This window comes from Eucalyptus grandis, chromosome 6, assembly GCF_016545825.1.
Source record: "Eucalyptus grandis isolate ANBG69807.140 chromosome 6, ASM1654582v1, whole genome shotgun sequence".
Taxonomy (NCBI): domain Eukaryota; kingdom Viridiplantae; phylum Streptophyta; class Magnoliopsida; order Myrtales; family Myrtaceae; genus Eucalyptus; species Eucalyptus grandis.
This window is the reverse complement of record NC_052617.1, coordinates 21780780-21807598: the sequence shown is the minus strand read 5'-3', so window position 1 is coordinate 21807598 and position 26819 is coordinate 21780780. Positions and strand designations below refer to the sequence as shown.

The 26819-nt window shown below is 39.9% G+C and overlaps 1 protein-coding gene, 1 long non-coding RNA gene and 1 pseudogene across 2 annotated transcripts; 2 read left to right on the top strand and 1 right to left on the bottom strand.

The window, feature by feature from the left end:
• Positions 1–2653: 2653 nt before the first annotated feature.
• Positions 2654–3282, top strand: LOC120294583. The gene is made up of 2 exons (XR_005551785.1): positions 2654–2849; positions 2930–3282. It is a non-coding gene; the product is annotated as an uncharacterized LOC120294583 (long non-coding RNA).
• An 8393-nt stretch (positions 3283–11675) lies between these two features.
• Positions 11676–12533, top strand: LOC104451682. The gene has a single exon (XM_010066283.3). The coding sequence runs from the start codon at positions 11676–11678 to the stop codon at positions 12531–12533; it is 858 nt and encodes a 285-aa protein (XP_010064585.2).
• Positions 12534–23941: 11408 nt separating this feature from the next.
• Positions 23942–26332, bottom strand: LOC104419168 (annotated as a pseudogene).
• Between the last annotated feature and the right edge of the window lie 487 nt (positions 26333–26819).

Sequence of the window (26819 nt, the reverse complement as noted above, 5' to 3'; positions counted from 1 at the left end):
ATGATAATTACATGCAAAATACATAGCCAAATAGAATTTTACACAATCTCACAATTTTCACAAAACATCATATGATTTTCGGATGCAACCAGAATGCACGGTTTCTGAAGAAATTCGATTAAAATATCCATACAGCCTCCAAAAATTACGAAAGTTTACTGAGTTATAGCCAAGACATTTTCGTACAACTTTCATGAAGACTTCCAAGCCAGATTCTTTTTAGATTATTTTATACAGTCTCACGAAGCTTCTGGATCCATTACCGCATCGTCCAGTGCAAACTTCTCCGAAATATTGAGTTTTAACCTACCTATTCTCTTTTGTTTCCTCTGAAATTTGTATATGTTATACATCAAGATGTCCTCTACAAGTTTCAGGAAGAGATCTAAGTCAAATAACCAGAGTATGGTCGTCATTTAGGTCCATGAATTCTCGGGTGTCCCAAAATACATCTCCAGAATTACCGTCTTCAAGATCTAGTCGATTTACTAGGCTATACTGGTTCATTTCACTTCAAATTTGAGTATGTTATATTTTAAGATGTCCCCTACAACGTTCATGAAGAAATAGAAGTGAGATTCTTAACACAAACCAACATGCAACCACAAATCCAACAAAAGGTCAGTAAAATCTTTCCAGATCTGAGGTCTCCGTAGGATGAGACTTTAACCCCTCAAATCTCCAGAATTTTCCACGAAAGTTTAGTATGTTATATTTCAAGATGTTAGCTACAACTTGCATGAAGAAATCAAAGCCAAAATCGGACTCTAAACATGCATGCAAGCTCACACAATATCCTGACTCACACGGTTCGAGCGAAAACAGCCAAACCATTCAAACACAAATCATCCATACTTCGGTTTTTCTCACCTAAACACCCAAAATTCAACATGCAAGTAACATACACACATGCAAGAGCAGTTAGAGGACTCCCACTTGCCTCTAGATTGGACGGACGACGGCACACGGCGGTGAGCACGGCGGCACACGGCGGACGGACGGCGGTTCCTCCTCCTCTCTCTCTCTCGGCCACTCTCCCTCTCTCGAAACCTCTCTCTCTCTCTCTCTCACTCTCTCTCTCGGCCGAATGGGGAAAAACGGCCACCTCTCTCTCTCTTCCCTTTTATCCCCCTAATTCCCATCATTAGCAATCATCACATGCCTTTAAACTAGCCAATGCATGGCATTCTCCTTTGTGCCACTTGTCCTATTGCATGCATAATGGGCCTTGAATTTGGGCTTGGGCTTGGGCTCCTTTGTGGCCGGTCGACCACTCCCTCTTGGGCCTCCATTGGGCCGGCCAACTTGGCCCATTAAAAGCTTAGGCCAATGGGCCTAAGGCCCAATCCAAAAAAATTTACTTTTCCCTCCTTTTTTTTTTTTTTTTTTGAATTTCTTCTATAAATATTTTTAAATTTTTAATATTAAATATGGCCAAAGTCTTGTGACATTTTGTTTATTGAAATTTAATTTATAAAGTGCATGGCCAAGCATAGATTATTATCATTAATCTATCAAATTTAAATTCTCACAAACATATGCACACATCTATTCTAAAAAAAACTAATGGCTAAAGCATAAACCTTAGGAAATTTTATCATCTAATTAGAGACTTTAACACACCTTATGATTTGACTTTGAATTTTGGGATGCCATAAGTATGCCTGAGATAGACCGAGATGTTTACAATAAAGCAGTGGAACGAGCATGTGATAGTGTTTCATGGAGGGTGGCTTTCATTAAATCCCCACCTGAAAGGAGAAATGGACTTCTTTATCATTTTTAGTAGATGTTTGGAAATATATTATGGATTGAATGGGGTTTCATTAGATTGTATAACTTATGTTATCTATTAATATTTAGTTTTTAAAGATATTAGTGTCGAGACTCTTGGTACTTATATGTAATAGCATCTTCTATTAAGACTATGACTTATGTTATTGATTGTTATTAGATATATTTTCAAAATCTATATTGATGTTTTTATATTTTTGTGATGGTATAGGTACTATAGAAGAGGGATCAGATAGTATATGTAGTGAACAGGTAGAACAAGTTGAACAATTCTTGGATGATGATGAGCTTCGCATATTGCTAGCGTGGTTGTGCACGGTTGCGATTGACGCGTCCGTGCATACAAGAGAACCCATTAGGGATAACAAATTGCAAGGATCCGAGTGGATAATAGAGATTGTTTATGGACATTCATATAGGATATATGAAGCCTTCAGGATGGAGAGACATGTTTTTCTGAATTTATGTGATTTGATGAGAGTAAGAGGTTGGTTAAAAGATAGTTAATATATTCAAATAGATGAACAAATTGGGATATTCTTATATTTGGTTTGTCATGGTAGCTTAAATAGAGATTTATGTGAGAGATTTCAACATTCTAGAGAAACGATCAGCAAGTATTTCAACAAAGTGTTGAAAGCAATTATCAAACTTTCAAAAGAGATAATCAAACCACCATCCTTTGATGTCATCCAAGAAGAAATTCTTATGGATCCTAGTCATAAGCGCTACTTCAAGGTATGATTTCTATATCGACTTTATACCGTCAAATACATGTAGTTCATAATCTTATATAATCTTAGATTGGTAATAAATTGACAGGACTGCGTAGGTGCTATGGATGCCACCCCATATAAATGTTATTATCCCGGTGTTTCAGCAAGTTCGATTTAGAGGCAGGAGAGGGACTACCACCCAGAACGTGTTGTGTGTTTGCTCATTTGATATGAAATTTACTTTCGTGTATGCTGGATGAGAAGGATCTGCCAATGATTGTCGAGTGCTTTCGGCAGCACTCGAAACTCCTCAATTGCAATTTCCCCGACCACAACCTGGTATTTACTTTGTTTATATAGACATTTGTGATTATATTATGGTTGAATATCACAACAAATTTATATGTATCATGTTGTAGGGAAATACTACATGGTAGATTCCGGTTATGCAGCACTTCCGGGATTTTTAACTCAATTTAGAAAGGAACGGTATCATCTCAGCGAATATAAAGGGAGTGAGAGACGGCCAAGAACAGCATAAGAGTTATTCAACTATAAGCACTCTTCACTAAGAAATGTAATTGAGAGGTCATTTGGGGCATTAAAGAATCGCTTCACCATTTTGAGACATATGCCTCCATTTACAATTTGGAAGCAAGCACTTGTTGTAATTGCATGTTGTGCTCTTCATAATTACATTCATGATCAAGATAGGATGGACAGAAATTTTTCCATATATGGAGATCCGGAGTATCCATTTGGACCTACAGAAGTGGATGTTGCAAATGATATATCGGATGAGCAGGCATCTGGGATAAACATGCTTAGGATAAGTATTGCAAATAAAATGGCAAGGGATCACAATATGCATGAGATTTATTGACTTTTGTAATATTGTTTTTAAGTATTCACTGTGATGAAGTTGAACAATGAACTATATTGCTTCATTATTATGATGTCATATGTGGAAGGGTTCATGTTGAGATGTATAAGATACTCTTCTTTTTGCTAGTTCTTATTGTACGAACTTTACTTATAAAATTTTCTTTTAAGTATACACATATGACCATGTTGAAAATATTTTTCTTCACTCACCATTATCAAAATTTAATTGATGAGCATTTCATGAGAATGATAATTCAATATCAAGTTTATATGTTATAAAATAAAAAATAAAAAAAGTACTTGAAAAATTTGATACAAACTTTACTTACAAAATTTTCTACCAAGTATGCCATATGATCATGTTCAAAATGTTTGTCTTCACTCACCATGAACAAAATAAAATTAATGAGCATTTCATGAGAATGAGAATCCAATATCAAGTTTAAACTTTATTAAAAAAAAAAAAAAAGCACTTTTTGAAAAATTTAAAACAGAAATTTTGTACAGTTTGCAAACGTGTTTCTGTTCTTTTTTTATTTCAAGAACAGTTTTTTTTTTTTTTTACATTTACCAAGCGCGTTCTTTTGTTCAAAAATTGTTCGTAACAAAAACATTTTTTTTTATTTATGTTCCCTGGAACAATTTTTGAACAGAAACGTTACCAAACGCGCCCTAAGTCAGCAACAACTTTCTCAACAACGCAGTCTCCGCCATTGACTCAACTAGAAGAAGAAATAATTGAAGAAATTGAACCTGTAAGAACGTTGACACCTAAAGTTGCTTTCAATCTTTATTCTAAGTTGAAAGAATGAGGTATTGCTATGTCTTTGATCGATGAGTATCTGAGAGAGGGAGGCTATAAGAATAAAATTCTATTCTTGCGCAATATGGAGAAGATGGGCATTGCAGAAAAAGGGTCGGCTGAAAAGACTTTTGCTAACTTTCCTAGGGACCCATTTTATGGCACATTTAATCAGCCAAAAGGAAAAGACGATGATGAACGAATGTTCACATATTTCTAGCCTTGGATGGGAGTGGCTGCAAATGTTGGTGGTAATGAAGTGAGTTTATTCTGGTCTAAGGACCACAAGAAGGTTTATTCAAAACTGATGAAGAGAGGGGTTATGAACCCTAGAAGCATTGATTTTCATTTTCTTGATTTTGTGCAAGTAAATCTGAGGGAGAAGTTTGCACTTCTTTAATTGAAGCGTTTTTGTTCTAAGTTTACAATTGCTTATCCATAACTCTCAGCCTACTTCTATTCGAATTTATCATTTTTGGATGCAAATATATTTTCTTTCACAGTTAGGGATAAGGAGTTTTTGGTGGATATGGATACTTTAGCTAACTTGATTGGGGTGGAAATAGCGTGTTTTCAACTAATCAGTGTGTCCGTTGCTCACGCTACACTGGCATTGGTAAAAGACAGGTTTGTTGAAGGCAATATATCCTACTCTAGGATGAATACCTCCAACATCTTGCTGCATAAAATCGTGATCAACTGCATCCGTTCAAAATCAACATCCAAGACTGATGTGTCTCATTATGAAGCAAAGTTGATGTATGCCATCAATGCTGACTACAAATTCTCTCTACCTCACACCATCATGTTTCACATGTACAGGACAGTGGTGAAAGACAAGGGACAACTTTCTTATTCTGCTCTTTTCATGCGCATTTTCATACATTTCAAGATTCACATTTCTGCACCTTTGTGTTTGACAAGCATTACTCCAATAGTGATTGGATTTGAAATGGTCACCAAGATCCGTATGAAAGAGCTTAACAAGATGTTAGAGCGCATGAAGGCGAAGTCTCCCGTCAAGGCGAAACGGGACTCTAAATCAGCCAAAAGGAAAGGCAAGGAGTCCATGGGTGCTCCAACAAAAAGGAAGAGAACTCTCATCTTGCATGATGAAGAAGATGAGAACGAGATGACTCTTTCAGCCTTAAGGAACTTGAAGAGTTTTGTCAGCTTTCAAGAGAAAGATGAATGAGAGACCAGAGAAGAGACAAAGAAAAGAGATGAAGGAAGAAGAGAAGAAGAGTAAGAGGAAGGAAGAAGAAAAGAAGAGGAAGAGGATGAAAGAAGAGATAAAGAGGAAGAAGAGATTCAAGATGATTCCTTTGAGCCTACCTTGGTTGTATCCTTGTCAAGCAATTCATAACAGACAAGGAGTGGAACTGCTAAAGCAAAAGGAAAAGAAAAACATCACTCCCTTACTGAAGCAAAATAGGAAGAAGATTTCACTTCTCCACCTGAAGGCACACAAACAGGGGGAGCTGCTGAAAATCGAGGTATTTCTTCACCTGTTATAACTAATGATGTTAGTCGATTTGCAGTAGATCCAGAGGATATGTATGCCTCTCTCCATCCGAAACCAGACCTTGAGGCATTCACTCCTAGTCATAGTAGACGAATGGCTGAAGATCCCTCCAATCTCAAGACTCCATGAACAGATTCAGCTAAACCTGGTGATGCACTAGCACATTCAGCGGACTTTTCTTGAATAAAGGATATTCTGTTGGATTTAAAGAAGGGTCAATATGATTTGGAGTATGAGATCAAAGATCTTAAAAACGCTTTCTTGGCTACTTCAATTTCATTGTAAGAACAGTTACTCACCCTGAAGAATCAAGTGTAAGATACTGTGAAGGGTGAATATTTACAGCAATTGAAGGAGACTCTCGGAAAGCTTGAGAAGATAGTGAGTTCTATGGGAGAATTCTAGCTTGTTCGCTTGCCAAAACATCCATGATTTTTACACCACTCTTTTCATTCAACTCTTTTGCTTATTCTCCACCTTTTGCTGTTGACAAAAAGGGGGAGAAGCTGGGCATATTTGTCTTTACTAATGACTTTTAGACTTTGGTATTTCTGTTTGGTTGTGAACTTTTGACTTTGGATCTTGACTGCTTGACTGTTATTGTGATTTGAATATTTGATGCTTGCAATAACTTAGCCTAAGATACTAATTGTGGATGGATATTTATTGTCACGCCCCGGACTCCGAGCGCGTGCCCATCCCTATCTGGTCGATAATAATTTGCGACTTCCCAGGATGAGTCGCCGACCCTTTCCATTTTATTGCACATGCAGAAGCGAAAAGAAATCTCTTTACAGTAATAATCTCGGGATAGAAAAGCAGGATAATAGATTCACAAACAAACATGCTGTTATATATATACAATGAGTCATGCACACAAGTCTATGGCCAAAAGACTACAACAGACTAGCCTTCCAAAAAGAAGCGGTCCTAACTAGCCTACGCTTCCGATCACCTCCTCTCAGCTCCAGGTCCTCCACTCGACGACCCTGAAAATGTTGTCCCACAACGGGGTGAGATATCATCTCAGCAAGTCTAAGCTCTAAACCCCAATTAGGAGGGAAATACGCCCAAAAGTGTCCTAATCACACAATCAAGGAGACTTACCTCGTCTCAAGTCCACCCTGTAGGTCAGTAAAATTTATCTCACAAACAACATGAGAGCATGAGCAACAAATAAGCTCCAATAACTTAAACGCCACACTCAATTAATCATGCGTTCCTAGTTTTGATCTCGGCATATACCACGACCTACTCTCAATTCGGCGGTCTTCTGGCATTGCCAGGCATCGCCAGGCATCGTCTCAACCCATTGAGCACGACACGTCTCTTTATCAGACGGCTTTCCCGAAGGAGCATAGGGTCGAGAATCAATTGTGACCGGCTTCCCGTTGTCCAGGGGTATCCCAAATAGGGATAACGTCCAGCTCAACAGCCCGGGACGATTTCTCATAACCATCACACGATCACTCAAATATGGCCCAGGACACCGTGCATTGCACTCAAATGCTTCAATTAAAATGGTGAGCCCTGGCCTTTTCTTCGTATTAGAAATTCACATGAAATTACTCGTGTGGGTATACGGTCAACTTGATCAGAAAAATTGATATTCATCATTTTTGAAATCTCACTATTTCATATAGTACTAAAAACTATTTTCGGTGTCAAAACCCGACACTGGGATTTTCGAATAAATATTGGAAATTCACAATTTTTGGAATTAAATACCAAAAATCCAATCAACACTCAATTTGCATAATTTAACACTCAATTGTAGAAATTAACCACACCATTGCAATCAGCACGAAATTTCGGTCACCGTAGCCTAATTTCCGGAAAAATAATTAATAATTAAATAATTACTGAAATTAATTAAATAAATCAATTTAAATTATAAAAATACTAACCTAGGCCAAAATCATTAAATTAATAACCAATACGGACTCGGAGAAATTCCCGAACCCTTCTAGATAAACAGTACAATTTATTTAGGCCTTAGCTAAACAATGCTAACCACCTAACATGCTCAATTAAATAATTCAATTTCTAATTTACTCTAACTAACCACCTAATTCCTAATAAAATAAATCTAACACCCCTTAAACGTTATTAGCCTACTAAGCAGAGTTTAGAGTATAAACTCACCGGTGTATCGCGAAAACTGGTTCGCGCGACGACGACACGACGGCGGCCGAAATCTTAATTTTCGGCGGTGTCGGTGAACTCTCGGACCGGGCCTAAAACGGGCCAACACAACTCAGCAAGGCTGAGTTTCGATCTTGGGCTTCTGCAGGGATGCTGGTCGCGGGCTTGGGCTTTCTTCACGGGCCCAAAATGGCTGAACTTCAACTGGGCTAGAACTAACTGAACTTGGGCCTAAGCTTGGGCTTCAATTAACTAAGGATGGGCTGAAAACTGCTGAAGAAGACAACTTGTTGGGCTTCAAAGTTGGACTGGACTGCTAAATTGGGCCTGCTGTGGCTGGGCTTCAAGAGCTGAGTTTCACGAATTGGGCTGGGCTTCGCTGGAGATGCTGGACCGAATTGCTGTTGAAAGGGAGAAGCCGTGGACTGGCGCCCGTTGAATGAGACGAACGGGCTGAAGAATTCGCGGGCCGCGGCTTCAATCGGAGGGGACTAGCGTATGAGAAGTAGCTGCGGTGTCGGACTCGTGGCAGCAACTTCGGTGGACTTTCACGCTGCAAGATGGATGAAGCAGTCGCGAGCTGGCACGGGAGAGAACGGGCAACTGGCATCCCATCGTTGTTGCAGGAGATGATTCTATGATGGGCCTTCGGTTGAAAGCTTTGACCTCGTGCCGTCCAAGTAAGGACACGAAGAAGGTGGGGGCAGGCTTGCGGAGTCAACCAGGTGGCGTCGCTTGAAGACTTCGGTTGAAGATTGACCGAAGAACAAGAGGTGAAGGTCTTCGCTGGCATGAAATTGGAGAAGAACTGATGAAGGTGGGATGGTGGAGTTGACTTCGGCAAGTGGCCGAGAGAAATCAATGGGGAAATGGGCGTGTGGCAGGGGCTGAACAGAATTTGTTTCGATGGAGGGGATGAACGACTTCGGAAGAAACAAAAATAGAAGAAAAGAAGGGCAACAGTTGAGAGAGATAAATGAGAGTGAAGCGGCACCGTGAAGGAGGAGTCGTGCGGGAGAAGCCAAGGAGGAGAGGGTCCCAGTCAAGCATCCTTATCCCCTCCATTAAAAGCATGTTCCCCTTTAATACTTTCTTGTAATGCATATATCACTAATTAATCCAATTTAAAGTCCCAATTTTCAGCTTTATGCTTAATTTCCTCTCCGGTTGTCCAAATCGAGGCCCGATTTTGTTGAAGAAAAATCCCGAACAATTTTCTATAAGTCCCCAATACCCAAAGGCTAGGCATGGTAGTCCAAATTTCTCTTAATTTGTCCCATCTAAATTTTCGTTAATTTTTCACAACGTCCGTAACAATTTTCCGCAAAATCCCGAATCTCTGAAAATTTCTCAGAGGGTGAGTCGACGTTCCTAAAATAGCTCATGACACCACAGAATTCTCAAATTTTGAAATCGGATTCAAATTCACAGTTATTTTCAATCCGGCGCACTTTTAGCATGACCTAGTCTATCGGATAGCTTTCAGGAATTTTTAGTGCAATTGACCCGTGATCGATTTATCTCGAGTCACAATGTACATCTTCGACACATTAGCAACTCTCGATTGTCATGAAAATCTCAAGGTTTCAAATACGAACACGGGGTACCCAAACGATAGAAAATCAATTTAGTGTCGATTGATGATAATTTTGCAATCAAGTGGAATCACCCACATTTTGATCACTCATCTCAATCGAATTGACCTATCATTGATCTCTGATCGATTTTTAATTGTGTCATAATGACCCTTGCAAATTAGCACGGTCGAGCAATCGATTCCTGGTCGAATTCTCAAGTCTTTGCGTTAAAATCCCTTAATAATTTTCCCAGATAGTCTAGTTATCTTTTGAGTAATTGGCTCAGAGAATAGCACTATAGACGGGTCGACGAAATGCCTAATTTATTTAATTGAAATCAGATTTGAAAAATTAGGATGTCACAGTTATCTTGCAGGATTAACATGTTTTATGTGGTTACAGAATTGATACTATCCAAGTCCTAATCATCTTATTTTTATAAGTTATTATGTATTGCTTAAGTTTTGTTTTGCAGAACAAAAGTTTTCAAATCTGTAGGAAAATTTTGTCACCATAAAAAAGGGAGAGATTGTTGGAGAAAACTCTCTTATTATTTTGAAGTTAACAAAACGTTTCCATCAATCTAGTTTGAAGACTTCCAGACTCAAGTGTTAAAGTTTGAAGAATTCAAGACTCGTAAATCAAAGTCTAAAGACCGCAAGACTCAAGACTCAAAGTTTACCCTCATTGACAGTTTCCAGACCGACGAAGAGAAGACTTATCCAGATGCGAGTTTATCTTCAAGGATTCGTTCGTACGATTTGTAGAAGATCTTACGACCGGAGATAACACCTTGAGATCAATTATTCTTATTGGAATCAATTCGGATAATAAGATCTGTTGAAATGTGAAGTATACTTGGAAGGTTCTACTTATGGAAACCTAAATCTTAATTGTATGGACGAGCAGCATTAGTGGGCTATCATCACATTCCTTAAATGACTCGATATCTTCTTGTTTGATTCTGTCTAATGGGATGATTAGAAGAATTCCTTCGGAAAGTGCCAACGGTCGTGAAGGCATGAAGGAGTATATAAGGAAGACTCTCAAGTTATTCAAGTGTGTGCGTGAAAAAACAATTCCACAATCTGAAGCTCTTAGTTCTTTGCTATTTCAATCGTAGACCTTTACTTGTACTCAAAAGATAGAGCAAACACTTGTGAGAATTGAAGAAGTATAGTAGAATCTCTACACTGTAAAGTTAAGGACATAAGACTGTAACATCTCGTTTGATCTTTAGTGAAATCTAGCCAATGGGTTCTTAGCGCGGGAAAGTGGAAATAGGCTTGATTTAAGCCGAACCACTATAAATTTTGTGTTTCTATTCTCTTTTCCCTAAACTCCTTATTTCAATTTACAACTTCATATAATTGTTTATTACTGATTACGTCGCTAGCAAATTATTTTGAAGTTTCGTAAAAATTTCTTTATCACCTATTCCTCTAGGTGTTCATACTAGCCCATTCAGCAGTCTCCTAAACTAGTCCTTATTATCACTCCTGAAGAGAGGCCAACAATTAGTCAGCCCCATGAATAGAGATGATGATAAGAGACGACTTCTAGCTTGTCAGAAGCTGCGATGCTGTAAAGATTCCTTTTGTTCCCAAGCTTCACTATTACATTAAAAGTCGCCATCCACATGCTCAACTTCAACATTAAAGCATGCATTATCTTCCATTGCCATCCTCCTGTCTGAGATCCTGGAAGCAAGATGCACGTATGTGTGATTATTGAAAGCATATAAAATTTCATTTTTTAGAGACCGAGAACCCGAAGGAGACACTGATGAGGGGTTTATGGATGAACTCTAACATGTGCAATGCATCGACTCCACGATGTAAAGTTTCCACTTGTCTCCAGGCTTTGCCATGAGATGAATATTTTTCGAACCCACAGCTCCAGTTCAGCATTTAATGATGCACTATAGCATGGTCGCTCCTCTGTCTGAGAATCCTCAAGACACGCTACACGCGTGTACAAGTTTCTTTTAAACCTTTAGATCGCTACTATTGATTTTCGTTCCGTATAGATTGGAAAACCAGCGGAGGCATTGTCGGGAGGCTGTCGGAAGATCCATGACATGACAGGTAATGCAAGGCCGCAAGAATGGGATTGTGGACCGCGTCTTGCTCGGTATAAATATACAAGGGTGTGGGAGGCCTGCCTGGAACAACTCTCTCTCATAGAAAAAATTACAACCAGAGAAGTTAAAGAGCCTCCTTCTCTCAAAGATGGCTTCATCAATTGAGACCTCGAAAATTAGTGGCCATTTCCGATCAATCAGCTTGCCTTCTAGGAGCCACCCTCTCACGACAACTGCAGAGGAGCATTTGTCTAGGCTCAGATCATCAGAAGTGGCGTCCTCGTCCTCATCGGCATCCCAAAGTTTGGGAGAACTCAAGAGCTTGTATGACTGCGTCGATGACTTGCTTCAGTTGCCTCTCACTCAACAGGTTCTTTCCCACTTGAGAAGTCCCGCCGAAGAGTCGTTGGACCTTTCTCTCATGCACCTAGACGTTTGCAGGAACGTGAGGGAAGCTTTCTCACAGACGAAGGAATGTATCCAGGAGCTCAAATCATCTTTGAGAAGAAGGAAAGAAGGAGATTCCAGCTTTGCCGTAGAGGTAGAAGCATACATCAACTCTAGAAAAAAGTTGAACAAAGTAATCGGCAAGTACATGAGAAATTTGAAGAAGGAAGGCTCCAAGAAGGCCTCTCACAATGAAGCTACCCTCAGCATACTAACTGAAGCTGGAGAGATCAGCGTTTCCATATTCGGGTCCCTTTTAGCTTTCCTTGATCTGACAAGTGCAAGCACCAAGCCGAGAGGCTGGTCCCGAGTGTCGAAACTGCTGGGACCTAAACGCATCCCATGTGACGGAGGAAAGGAAACCAATGAAGTGCAAGGCTTGGATGCCCTCGTGCTCTCCCTCAGATCAAGCAAAGACATCAATAATCAAGTAGGCGATCTGTCAAAGCGATTGAAGGAACTAGAGGCGAGCATTCAAGAAATTGAGGATGAGTTGGAATGCATTTTCAGGCGCCTGGTGAAATTGAGGGTTTCCCTTCTCAACATTGTTAACCACTAGAAAACAATAGTCTCTAGGGATGTCACTTTGACAACCGCATCTATAGTACCATTTTTGTAACATGTACAGCACGGCATTGTGTCATTCGAAATTGACAATCAATATATACATCAAAACCTGCAGATTAATGATCTATCCCATGTCTCTCTCCTGGTATTCGCATAATGATTCTGTTTCGCTACACGAGTTTTCGACTTCATAGAGTTGATCTAAATTATCCATGTGACTCAGGAAAAGGCAAATAAATTACTATCGTCATCTGTGGAGTTTGGAGGATCACAAAAATCCGATTGCCTCGCTACCATGTACGAGCTACAGCATGACAGACTGACGTGGCAGAACTTTCTTTTACTCTGGAGCTTAAACGTGTATTGTGGACTGGAATTAGATTCTTCCTTCCAAGCTTTTGCAATCTAAATGTTATATGTACAGGCGAGACTTACCATCCTTAACAACGAAATGGAAACAGCAACAAAAATTAGACTTTTTGGTTTTTTAATATTTGGCCCCGGATCGTTTCAAGCAGGTCATGTGCTTTGGAAAATGCTTTAATGGAAGCATAGAATGCGACTATCTGATTGTGAGCCATGCTTATGCTGCTGGCCCTGCTTTCGTGCTGCAGCCTTCTCGACCAAGTCTCAGAAAATTGCTGGATAGGCAATATATGCATCTCTGGCTAATTTAATTTTAGTGTCCATGAAATATAAGCATATAACCCATTCTTCATTTGTCGATAGTGATCAAATGATATTTGATTTCTAAGATGATTGAGGTCCTGTAACTAGCGGTCCTCAAAAGCCTTCGGAGTGCACATCAACAATTGAGAACCGCAGCTTCTTACTGACTGTCCTTCTCGGAGTCCTCCTAAACTAGTCCTTATTGTCACTCCTGAAGAGATGCCAATAATTAGTCAGCCTCATGAATAGAGATGATGATAAGAGACGACTTCTAGTTTATCAGAAGCTGCGATGCTGTAAAGATTCCGTTTGTCCCCAAGCTCCATTATCACATGAATTGTCGCCATCCACATGCTCAACTTCAACTTTAAAGCATGCATGATCTTCCATTGCCATCCTCCTGTCAGAGATCCTGGAAGCAAGCTGCACGTATGTGTGATTATTGAAAGCATATAAAATTTCATTTTTTTAGAGACCGGGAACCCGAAGGAAACACTGACGAGAGGTTTTTGGATGAACTCTAACATGTGCAATGCATAGACTCCACGATGTAAAGATTCCACTTGTCTCCGAGCTCTGCCATTAGATGAATATTTTTCGAACCCACAGCTCAAGTTCAGCATTTAATGCACTACAGTATGGTCGCCCCTCTGTCTGAGAATCCTCAAGACACGCTACACGTGTGTACGAGTTTCTTTTAAACCTTTAGATCGCAACTATTGATTCTCGATTCGTATGGATTGGAAAACCAGCGGAGGCATTGTCCGGAGGCTGTTGGAAGATCCATGACATGACAGGTAATGTGAGGCCGCAAGAACGGGATTCTGGACTGTGTCTTGCTCGGTATAAAAAAACGAGTTTCATTAGCCTGCCTTGAACGGCTGTCTCTCACAGAAAAAATTACTTCCAGAGAAGTTAACAGAATACCTTCTCTCAAACATGACTTCAACAATTGAGACCTCAAAAATCAGTGGCCATTTCCGATCAATCAGCTTGCCTTCTAGGAGCCAACCTCTCGTGACAACCGCAGAGAAGGATTTGTCTAGGCTCAGATAATCAGAATGGTTAAATTATTGATCCAATTTCTAGAAACTTCAAGATAGACATGAGTTAGAGAAGCCAAGAAAAATCCTAGAAGAGTCCATAAAATTATCTCTAAAGATGGCAAAGACTTTTTCCTAGAAGAGTCGGTTGTTCAAGAAAAAAAATTGCAAAAATCTACTAGAAGTCAAAGATGGTGGGTCATAAGTCGGTGGAGCTCCTTTACAAATAGGAAGGGGGGAGCGCAGCAGACCAACAAAGTAAGCAAACTCGTTCCCCTTCCCTTTGTACTAAAACTAACTAATAAAATACTTCTTTTTGTTCCCTTGTGCTTCTTTGCTGCCACTCTCTTTTACAAATTCTTATTATTACTTTGCCCCCATCATTCTTGCCCACATTATTTTTAGTTCTTTTGCTCTCTTGATAGTTCACACACAAAACACTCTCTTGCACACACATCAAACACTCGTTTCCGCAAATACCAACAATGGTATCAGAGACACGTCTTTGATTGGTATTGGGCATTTGTCCTACCTACCCATTCCTAAAACTACCCTTTCCGAATAACTAATTGTCACGCCCTGAATCTCGAGCACGCGAACATCCCTCGGCGGTCGATAAAATTACAATGTTCTCAGAACGCATCGCCGACCCATTCATTTTATTGCACATGCAAAAGCAAATTAAACAACCTCCAGACAACAAACAAACACATGAGATAGAAGAAACAGGACGGCCAATTAACACAAAACATATTTTATAAACAAACCAGATTAGTCATACAAAGTTATATACATAAGGTTAAGACCCAAAAAGGACTACCAAACTAACCCTACCCCGGACCCTCCTACTTGGGATCTGGGTCCACTACAACACCATCAAGGATGTCGAGGTCTAGAGGATCAGCTACCTCCTCTACTTCATTAGCCTCGAGCAATTGGTTCACATCGATATTAGCCAAAATATTGGCATGCACGACAGGGTTGAGTTCATCCACGTACTCATCATCGACGGCAAGCTCGTCAAAACCATCCAAGGGGCCCTCCCGTATCCCATTAGGCCCATGACGGAACCACGCTTTGAATCGATGAGGTACCAGCTAGAGTAGGCCCCTCATCGGCCCAAATGGTAGTAACGATGAGCTCACAGGTCCAAGTAGACCCGTGGATAAGGAGAATAGTATGCTGAGTATCGGCCTCTCGCGGCCAAACAAAACGAACTGATCGAACCTCCATCTAAGGACTTGTAAAAATTTAAACCACAATAAGGTAAGATAAATCTCAGCGAGTCTACATCCTAAACTCCGATTAGGATGAGAATTTACCTTGAGGTAGCCTAAACACACATCATATTAGATTTACATCACCTCAGCACCTCCCTGCACATTAGTACAGCTCATATAACATATGCATACAGTAAATGCACTCAATAATTGGAACACTTCACTTTCATATATCAATCAATTATAAGGGTCCCGATTATAAGACCAAATTATTATGACACGTCACATTCCATGCCACATGATTTTGTCCCATAATCAGGTGTAGCTATATTAATCACTCACGCGTGTCCAAAATAATTACAACCCAACAGCCATGGCCAACTCATTAGTCGGCGGTCATCCGGCATAACCGAGTGTTGTCCCGCTTTATCAGGCACAGCAACATCTATATCTAGACGGCATTCCCGAAGGAGCATCGGCCCAGCCTCCACTACGACCAGCATCCATTGACGTGGGGCATCTGAACTTAATTAGGTATCTCCCTCAACTTTCATCGAGTGACAGGTTCCAATAGCGATCACACACACATCCAATCTCGATCAAGGATATTGCACTTTGCACTTAAATGCCTCAATTTCAAATAATGTATTTGGCCTGTTTTCTTCATATAAAACACTTAGTAAAATAATCATGTCTGGACACACAGTCAAGTTGGACCACAAAATGTGATATACTCTCTTTTAGAAATTTCACGATTTTATATAGTACTTAAAATGTTTTTAGTGTCAAAACGACATCCAGTATTTTTCTAATTAAATACCAAAATTTTATATTTTTGAAATAATAATTCAAAATCATCACCGAGCATCCAATTGCACAATTTTGCACTCGATTTCACAAATCAACGCCACTATGACGATTAGCGTAAAATTCTAACAATCGGCTATTCCGATATAATTTATGCTAATTAATAATTAATTAAATAAATTGAAAATTATTTAAATTTAAACACTAATTAATCTACATAAGCTAATCTAGCCGAACTACTTAGACTAATTAATTTAATCCAGCTTAGGCTAACTAAGCTAATCTAATTAAATTAACTACACAATCTAATTAACCCATAACTAAACTAATCTAATCACCTAATTAATCTAACTGACTAACCACATAACTAATTACACTAACTAATCACCCTAAACCTAATTAACCTTAACTAATCCCCCTTAAGTGCAATTAACCCTATAATTAGAGATTAGGGTGTCAACTCACCGGTTTAGCGCAAAAACGGGTTCACGGTGACGGCGGCACGACGGCGGTGGATTCCCGTGTCAACAGCAGGTCCAAGGAGGCCAAACCAAGGTTGAAAAAAGCCTTGGAAGGCTCACAGCCCAACTGAAATTTGGTTCTGAGTTGAGATGGACCGAGGGCTGTAGGGGCTGGACATGGCTAGCTAGTGGTGGCCACGGACGATGGAGGGCTAACGAGGATGCGGTGGTGATGGTGTGAAGCTGCGGTGGACGGCTAGATTGGTGGGGTTGTGGTGGCGGCTGTTCGTGAGGTTGACACTAGTGAAGTGGACGGTGAATGGGAGTTGCAGCATGGTGTGGGGCGGTAGTGGCAGGCGTGAGTGAAGATGATGAATGTGGGGTTGAGACGGCGTGAAGGGTTGCTGGACACGAAGGGGATGGTGCTGGCGTTGTGGGTGGAAGGCTGCTGGGCAGTGATGGCAGAGGGAGAGTGGGCTGATGAAAGTTCCGGGAGGAGAAGTAGCGAAGAGGGGGAGTCGGCTAGGGAGGATGCGCACAACCAAGTGGGGGAGGAGAGAGAGGGGGAGCAAGAACCTTGAAAGTCAAGGAAAAATATCCCAAAATCATCATTTATTGGTCTCCAAAGTCTTCATGCCAATCTTCTTGGTCCCCAATCACTTTCTTGCATATAATTTCCCGCAATTAACTAATTTTGGACAGCAAAATAGCCAAATTCCTCTCCCATCCGATTTTTTTCTTTTCCAAATTGTCCAAAATTGATTTTAAAGTAAAAATTCCGGGCTCACCGAAAATTTCTCAAAAGATGAGACGAGATCCTAAAAATAAATCATGACACGCTCGAACTTTCGATTCCCGAAACCGAGTTCAATTTCGTGGTTAATTTCAATCAGACGCGATTTTAGCGCAACCTAACATACCCGGTAGCTTTTAGGGATTTTATCGCATTTAACCCGTGGTCAATAATTCTCGATCCACGTTCATGCATCTTCAACTCATCGACGACTCTCAATTGTCGTAAAAAATTCAAAGTTTCAATTATGAGTATCGGGTATAGAATCGACAAAAAAATCGATTTAGTGCCATTCGACACGAATTTTGCAATCAAGTGAAATCACCCACAATTTAATTACGTGCTTCTGTCAAATCAACCTATCGCCAGTCTCTAATCGATTTTAATGGTGCCGTATTAACCCTTGCCGATTAGCACGGTCGAGCAATCGATTTCTGATCGAATTCTCAAGTTTATATCCCTTAACAGCTTCACCTGGTAGATCAGTTATCTCGTGAGTAATCAGCTAAGAGAAAAAGAACCATAGGCGCGTCGATGAAAAGCCCAGTTCATTTAGTCGAAACATGGTCGAATTATCAGGATGTCACACTAACAACTAAACTATATCCAACTCTACCTCATCCTCATTTCCCATTCCCATTTTTTATGTGAACAACTATGACTTTTGGAGCATAAAAATGACTACATTCTCGATGGCCCAAGTGTTATGGGATATCGTGGAAAAAGGTTGCGAGACTTCACAAGAAGGTGCAAGTGTTCCGAAGAATCAACTACAAAAGGATGCAATGGCACTATACTTTATCCAACAAGCACTCTCAGAAATGGTATTTCCAAGAATAATTGGAGCAAGGACTGCAAAAGGGGCTTGGGAAAGACTACGAGAAGAATTTCAAGAATCAGGAAAGGTACGTACTATTCGCCTTCAAACTCTGAGAAAAGATTTTGAGAATTCTAAAATGAAAAATTATGTGACCGTGCAAGAATATTGTGGAAAATTAAAGGAACTAGTTAATCAAATGAGAGCCTATGGAGATGGGATAACTAATCAAAGGGTTGTTGAGAAAATATTTGTGTCACTTACTAAAAAATACAACCCCATTGTCACAACTATAGAATGAACTAAAGACTTGACGACCCTATTAGTGAGTGAATTAATTGGCTCTCTAGAAGCACATGAGAAAAGACTAATGGCACAAGATGAAGATTTAGTTGAAAGTGCCTTTTAATCTAAAATAAGCATACGGTCTCATCAATCTAAAAATGGTGGAAGGAGTTCATGGAAATATAAAAGAGGAGGAGAAACTGCACAAAAGATAAATTATCCACCTTGTGGTATTTGCAAGAAAACAAATCATTTGGAGAATGATTGCTGGTTTAAAAATAAAAAACAATGCCGCTTTTGTAAAAGATATGGCCACGCAAAAAAAGATTATTGCTCGAAAACAAATAATCAAGCAAACTATGTGGAAAAAAAAGTGAGGGGAATACATTCTACACAGGCCAAGCGGCAATAAAAATGAAACAAGGTACATTGATAGTGGGTGTAGAAATCATATGACGGGGAATGAATCTATATTCACTGATATTGATAAGTCGGTGAAATCCCAAGTAAAATTGGGCAATGGTGCATTAGTAGGTTTCAAAGGAAAAGACACCATCACCGTGGAAAAAAAATAAAGGCCCAAGATATATACACAATGTATATCTAGTCCCTAGTCTCGCACAAACTCTCTTGAGTATGGATCAAATGATACAAAGTGGGTATTCTCTATACTTTAGAGGAGATGCCTACATTATCTATGATAAATATAAAAATGTCATTGCCTCTGTTAAGATGAAAAATAAGAATTTTCCTATTCAAGGAAATATGTCAAAGATGTAGTCGTGAAAGCTCAACTTGATGATTCATGGCTATGGCATTGAAGATTTGGTCACTTCAACTTTGTTGGGCTAAAAGCTCTCCATCAAAAAAAATATAATGAGAGACTTTCCAGCTATTTCAGAAATTTCAGATATTTGTGAAGGTTGCCTCCTTAGAAAACAATAGAGACAGTACTTCCCATTTGGAAGTGCATGGAGAGCTAAGAAGCCATTGGAGCTAGTTATACGGACGTATGTAGTCCAATGAGAACACCCACGCTCAATCAAAATAAATATTCCATCCTATTCATTGATGATTACACAAGAATGATGTGGGTATACTTTCTTCGAGAAAGATAAGAGGTTTTCTCTATCTTTATAAAATTCAAGAGCCACATTGAGAATCAAAGTGGTCGAGAAATCAAAGTTCGATAGAGGCACAGAATACAATTCAAAAGAGTTTAATAAATTTTGTGAAGATGACGGAATCCATCATCAACTAACTGTTGGCTATGCCCCAGAGCAAAATGGAGTAGCTGAAAGAAAAAATAGAACCATCATGGAGATGGCAAAGTCTATGCTAACGGAAAAAGGAATTCCTAACTCGTTTTGGGCAGAAGCAATCTACATGGCCATATACATCTTCAACAGGTGTCCAACTAAAGCAATCCAAAATAAAATTCCAGTCGAAGCATAGAGTGGACGGAAGCCTTCAGCAAAGCACCTCAAGGTGTTTGGCTGCATATGCTACATTCACATCCCTGCCCAGAAAAGGAGTAAGCTTGATGAAAAGATAGAAAAGGGAATATTCCTTGGCTATAGTGACCAATCAAAAGGCTATCGGGTCTACAACCTAAGAACTAAGAAGCTCATGATCAGTCGAGACATTGAGTTCGACGAGAATGCTGCTTGGAACTGGGAGGACCAGAAAATCGAGAAGAAGTACGTCATCTTACCAGACATACCACCTACTCAAGAGGAGTGAACGTCACAAGAAGAATGAGTGCCGGATTCCACCACTTACAACGTAACTCCACCAACCTCTTCAAGAATGACACGAGAAGAACCTATTCTAGAATCACCAGTACTAAGAGTAAAAACCCTTAGAAGAATTTACAACACATGCAACTTTGCTACTTTAGAACCAGAAAACTACAAACAAGCGTCCAAAGAAGAAGTTTGGATAAAAGCCATGGAGGAAGAGATCAAGATGATTGAGAAAAATGAAACTTGGGAGCTTTCGATAAACTCAAAGACAAAAAGATCATTGGCGTCAAGTAGGTCTACAAGACGAAACTCAACTCAGATGGATCAATCTAGAAGTACAAAGCAAGGCTTGTGGCGAAAGGATACTTGCAACAACCAGGTATCGATTATACCGAAACTTTCGCTCCTATTGCTCGCCTTGATACTATTCAGGCACTCATAACCTTAGTAGCACAAAAAGAATGGAAAATTCATCAATTAGATGTAAAGTCAGCATTCTTATATGAATATCTTCAAGAAGAAATATACATAAAACAACCACAAGGCTTTATCCTCAAAGGCCAAGAAGAAAAAGTTCTCAAACTCATGAAAGCCTTGTATGGGTTAAAGCAAGCACCACGAGCGTGGTATAGTAGAATCAATGAATACTTCATCAAGCAAGGATTCAGGAGGAGTATGAGCAAGCCAACGCTCTACATCAAAACCAAGGTAAGTCTGACACTCTTATTGTCTCTTTGTATGTGGATGATCTCATCTATACAGGAAACAATGAAACAATGATCCAAGAATTCAAAGAAGAAATGATGAAGACATTTGAGATGATGTACTTGGGTTTGATGCATTATTTCCTTGGCATTGAGATCGACCAAAATGAGAAATTTAATTCGATTTCGGATATTGAACTTTCGAGGGTTTTGAGATTTAATTATTGGACGTCGTCTCATCGTTCGTCAAATTATTGGCGAGTCCGAAATTTTCGGAAGAAGAATTATCAGACGAAAAATAAAATTATTCTCATTGTTCACCCTTGCTATTAGCCGGCCATCCATGTGCCACCTGCCCACCATCGTCCATTGTTGCTTGGTGTGCTCTCACCACCACCCACCACTATCCTTTATCGCCCACCATTATCCTTCACTCACGGCTGCTCGCCAACCGCTTAGGAGGAAGAAATTTTATATCGTTATCTAAAAATTTTATGTTCCGATAATAGAAATTTTTATTGTTATTAAATGCATATTTTTGCTTAAAAACTCATATAGATAATAAAGTCAAAAATTGTGTTCAAAAATAAAATAATTATCATTCGCACCCTTAGCAAACCGTTCTTCACTATTTAGCTCAAAAGGGTCATAAAATAAGCCTATTATATCGATAATCTAGCCATGTTCCAACCATGATGTCCACCAATCATTATCAATTTGTCAATTTGAACTTCTTGATGTTAAACCCTAATCCCGCTCATAATGATATTGTCCGTTTGGGTCAAAACCTACACAATTTTATTCTTTTGAGTTTGCCCTATAAATGTCTCGTTACAAATTAGAGCAAGTGTCATCACATAGATGGCACTTTACCTTATCACATCTGGACGATATGGGATTCAATTCATTCCTACCCCCACGTCATCTTAGAGTTGGAGTTGCATCTTGTCCAGGCCCTCTCTATCCCTGACGATCACTCCCATCCTTGTCGGACTGGGTCGTTACAAACTCACCAGCTTCCGCATGGTTTGTCCCCAAATTTCATACTTTCGATTGGGCTACTAGCTCTAATACCATATTATTAGACTCAAAGTCCCGCTTTTAACGACATTGTCTATTTTGGGCTAGAACTCGCATAGTTTCATTCTTCTGGATTTCACCTAGAAAAGGTCTCATTACAAGTTAGGACAAATGCTATCACATATGTAGCACTTTACCTCACCACAAATAGGTGATGTAGGATTCGATTCATTCCTAGTCTCATGCCATCCTAAAGTCTAAGCCCCATCTTGTCCAGATCCTCTTTGCCCTTGTTGATCACTCCCGCCCTCATCAAAACCATGGCCTCTAACGACCCAATTTGATGAAGGCAAGGACTAGTTGGTAAGGCCTAAGATAGCTTGGACAAGGAGCGGCTCCTTGCAAATTTCTACGATGGTGAAAAAGTTCTTTTAAGAATAAACCAAACTGTGCTTCGATCAGAGGAAGAGTGATCTTGAAATATATATGCAAAAACCAGAATTAACTTATGAAGGTACCTTTTGATGTAATTGCAAGCGTTGCTTTTGAATTCCAAAGTCAAGCAAATCTAGACTAAAACACCATCAGGATAAGTGACCTCCTAAAAAAATGTCTGTCTATACGTGAAAAGGATAAAATCATGAAGCTCACTGTAAGATGAGTCAAAATAGACAATGTCTCAAATGAGTTAATCAAAGAATGCCACAATTTATCAATAACCATCCTCATTTTTCATTTAACGTCAATCCAAGCCTTACGTGCGACGACAGCAAAGAACAGCCATAACATATCGTACTTCTTTTGGCAGCTAAATGCCGGATTGATGCTTTGTTGATGTGACTTATTATGGCTTTCGAGTGAGGTGAAAAGAAGGGAAGCGATACAAACGATACTGGAAAACGTATGTCCACGGAAGGACGAACCTTCCATGACATATACGAAACAGCAACCCCACGCTCGAAATCGCTTAATGAAGAGGGAAAGAAGTCATTAGCGAAAGAGATTTCAGATTTTAGTGAACAGATCTTTGATGCGTCTGGTTTGCTGTGACTCTGTTTCTTCTTGGTTGTACTGTTTTCTCATTAGGAGCCTTCTTACGTATGTCCTAGAATTGCCCAAAAAGAGACCCAATATTTAGAATAAACTTATGTATCACATGCTCGATCACAAAAATCAGATCTGTGCAACAAAAATTCCCCAAAAGTTTCTTTGATGCAAGGGAACTGGGGAATTGGTCCAAAAAGACGGGATAAGCCACTCGTCCAAATCCAATACTCCGTCAAAGGATTGCTTCCTAGAATAATCTGACTAGTTAATTGTCATCAATAAAAAGACTCTCAACCAATGGTCAACCTGATTTAGCAAATGAGGCAAAGAGATAACTTCAAGGAAGCATAGGCTCAGTAGTCTCATAGCTGGGGGCCATTTGGAGAATGGTGACAATAGGAATAGAAGTTCGCTTCTTCAAGCCGAAATCATATTCCACTACAGGGTGGGACTTACAGTACAAAAACTATAGAATGTGGGGACCAGCCGACCCTCGGTGTTTGATCAAGGACAGCAAAAGTAGCAATGAACAGGTAATCTCCTACGCTATACGCCAGTGCCTTCAGAAGTCTACACAAAACACGTCTGACTAAACCATTGTCCACGAGAATTACTCTTTAGTAACCACGACAAGGGATGATTACGTGTGGGAGCTGCAATGCAGCAGCAGAGTAGGCAATAGATAAGACGGTCATTAAAAGAGGAACAAAGGTACTGTATGCTGTTGTGTAACTTGTGTTCAACATTGTACAAAATCTAAATGGTACTTTAAACCACAACTCTTGCACAAAACCAAGAACGCCTAACCAGTCAAGTAACATCAGTTTCACTTGTGAACGGAATATTCGGCCATATTTAACTTTTGTATGCTTCTAAAGGTAGATAAAGCAAACACTGACCATTTTACAGAAGAAAATAAAAGGCAAACACAGACCATGGAAAAATCAATATATCATTAACATCTTTGCTTAGTAGCTCCTTCAAGTTTTGAGTGCCGACACAGGGACCATCTCATGTCAACTCCTAAAGCAAACCCATACAGGTATAATTTGATGGGGCTGCCCGTAGGTAGCCAACAAGGAGCATGAGCAGAACTATTCCTAAAACCAATTCACCTAACTCAACCCAAAAAACCAGCATTTCTCCCGTAAGTGACAGGAGCACTTCACTTACAACCTGTTTGCTCCAGCGTATACATCTTGTATGATCCTTGCCAACATATTTGACTAGCCAAGAAGATAATGGATGAGGGCACAGCCCAGGATTTTCATCTTTATACAACTAAGTGAGTATGCATATTTTTCCTTTACCTGTCTACATGGACAAAGGAAGAAGCATCCTTCGCTTCTTTTTCCTAGCTGATTTTATTTTCTTTGCAATTTTCATGCATAAGAGCAGTAGCACTGTGAAGCATACCAAGATAAAGGCAAATCGGATATGTCTGAAGTATAAAGAAACTGCTGAAAAAACTAAAAAGCTAAAATGACGAGCTCCCATATGACAAAGACCACAACATCCACCCTGCATCCATAGAGGAAGTAAGAGAGGGCATTAGTAAAGTCTTCCTAACAGTTACCATAAAAAGTGCAAAAGCAAAAACAAAAAACCGAGAAGTGCACAAATGTTAACTAAACTATATAAGAATGCTTGCAAAAGAAAAGCTATAAATTAGGGCATAGACAACAGAACTACCAACACTCAAGGTGCAATCAATCAGTCTTTTCAAGGATTAATAAAAACACCTATGTTCCTTTGTAAGCAATTGAATCATCTTATGGTTGCATTCTCCATACAGCAACTCCAAACAGCTCAATCCAAACTACTATACAAGGCAAAACTCAGCCAAACAGCAGCATTACGGTGTACATAAAAGGATATGCATAATGATAGAGACCAGAAAACCCTCCTCTCCCAGTCCTACATATTTAAATGTCAGCATTGTCAACATACGTTTGGTTCTGTCCAAGATTTGATTGCTCTATCAATCTGGTGACATACGGTAGAACAGCTTGCATAATACTCGAATGTTTTGGAGAGTTCTAATGTGATGAGCTCACCGTAAGGCTTACAAGAGCAACATATCATTTCCATAATTTTTCTAGTGGGTATAACACGGGAGCATCTATCATTTATGACATGCGTCATCTTACCACCTGTTCTGTTTTCCTCCTTATAGACTACCCTACAGCATCACCTTATCACGTGGCAGTGACCAATACAGTCCCTCACCATAATAAACAACTCACATTATTCATTCAACCAATAATGATTCTGAGCAGTCGACCAAGAACCACTAACAGCGCATAATTGGCTGCAATGGCCCTTCTTTCACACAAGTTGCATCAGTATTCATCACCTGCTATCACAATCCAAGCCTCCCCAGCACGCTCGTACTACCTGCCCTCCACTCCTCATCCTTATCCCAGGTACTTTCCCTCAACAATACTAACCCTCCCCTTGAAGCAATCCCCGCAACTCCTCTACACGAATTAGCAAATATCACGAATCAAATACATCACCCGGCACGCACTCTCAGCCACATACAAGCACAATGAAACATGATTCATCTCGGACTTTCGCCAGCGACACAAGATCTTCCCACTTCTTGCCGAGAACAAGGACCGATCGGAGCATCCAAAGACTAACCGATTACGGTGTAACTTCAAACGGGAAAAACAGGAACTACCCTAAAAATCCACACCACCGCCACAACAACCGGTGGACTCCGCAAATCAGACGCTACGAATTCGGAATGCGAGCGCTAAAAAAAAAAAAAAAAAAAAAAAGCCTGGGGGAATTCGCGAATCGAGGCGGCTACCGCGCGCCATTACCTGGACGAGGAGGCGGCGGAAGTGGAGGAGAAGAAGGAGACGGTTGCCCAATTGTGCTTCGATCGAATCTGGTACTCCCTCAGCTGCTCCGCCAGATTCGATCGCGTGATCATGGCGGCCCTCTTGCCCTGGTTCATGCGATCGGGACGGCGGGGAGCGGCGAGGGGGGGAGGGGGATCGTCGCCGGCGGTCTCTTCAACCTTCTCGAGCTCGGGGACTCGGCAATGGCGGGACTTCGCGGTTTGCATAGCGGAGCGAAGGAGCCGAGCGCCGAAGCGGAGGGCTGGGATCGGAGAGGGCATCGCCGATCGCGACAGGTTCGCGTGGGTTCTTCCGCGTGGACGGTCGACTCTCCCTCATTCTATTTCGCTCTCTTCTTTTTATTTTAGGGCAAAAGCCATAAAATAAAATATTACCCTAGACTTTTATTTTACATGATACCAAAAATCCCAAATTCGAACTTAAATGAAACATTTAGACCAAAAAAATAAAAATAAAAACTTGAATGACACATTTGTCTTCCCTCAAAATTCTGTTAAAATCTATCTACATGGACAATAGAAAATAAGTAGTGTTGTGCACGATTTGTTTTGGCTGAAAAATCATTTAACAAAACATTAATGGAGTTAATGTGTCACATAATTACAAATTTAAAAATTTTTATGTTACAATAAAAAATATAGGGTAAATACGTCATGATTGGCATAATTGAAGATTTTTATGTTATGAAAAATAATTCAAAATAAATGTGTGACATAATTTGAGTTTTTTGTGATTTTTTTCTTTTTATTTTATTCCGTACTTTTCTCTTAAGAAAATTTTTAATGAAAATTTGA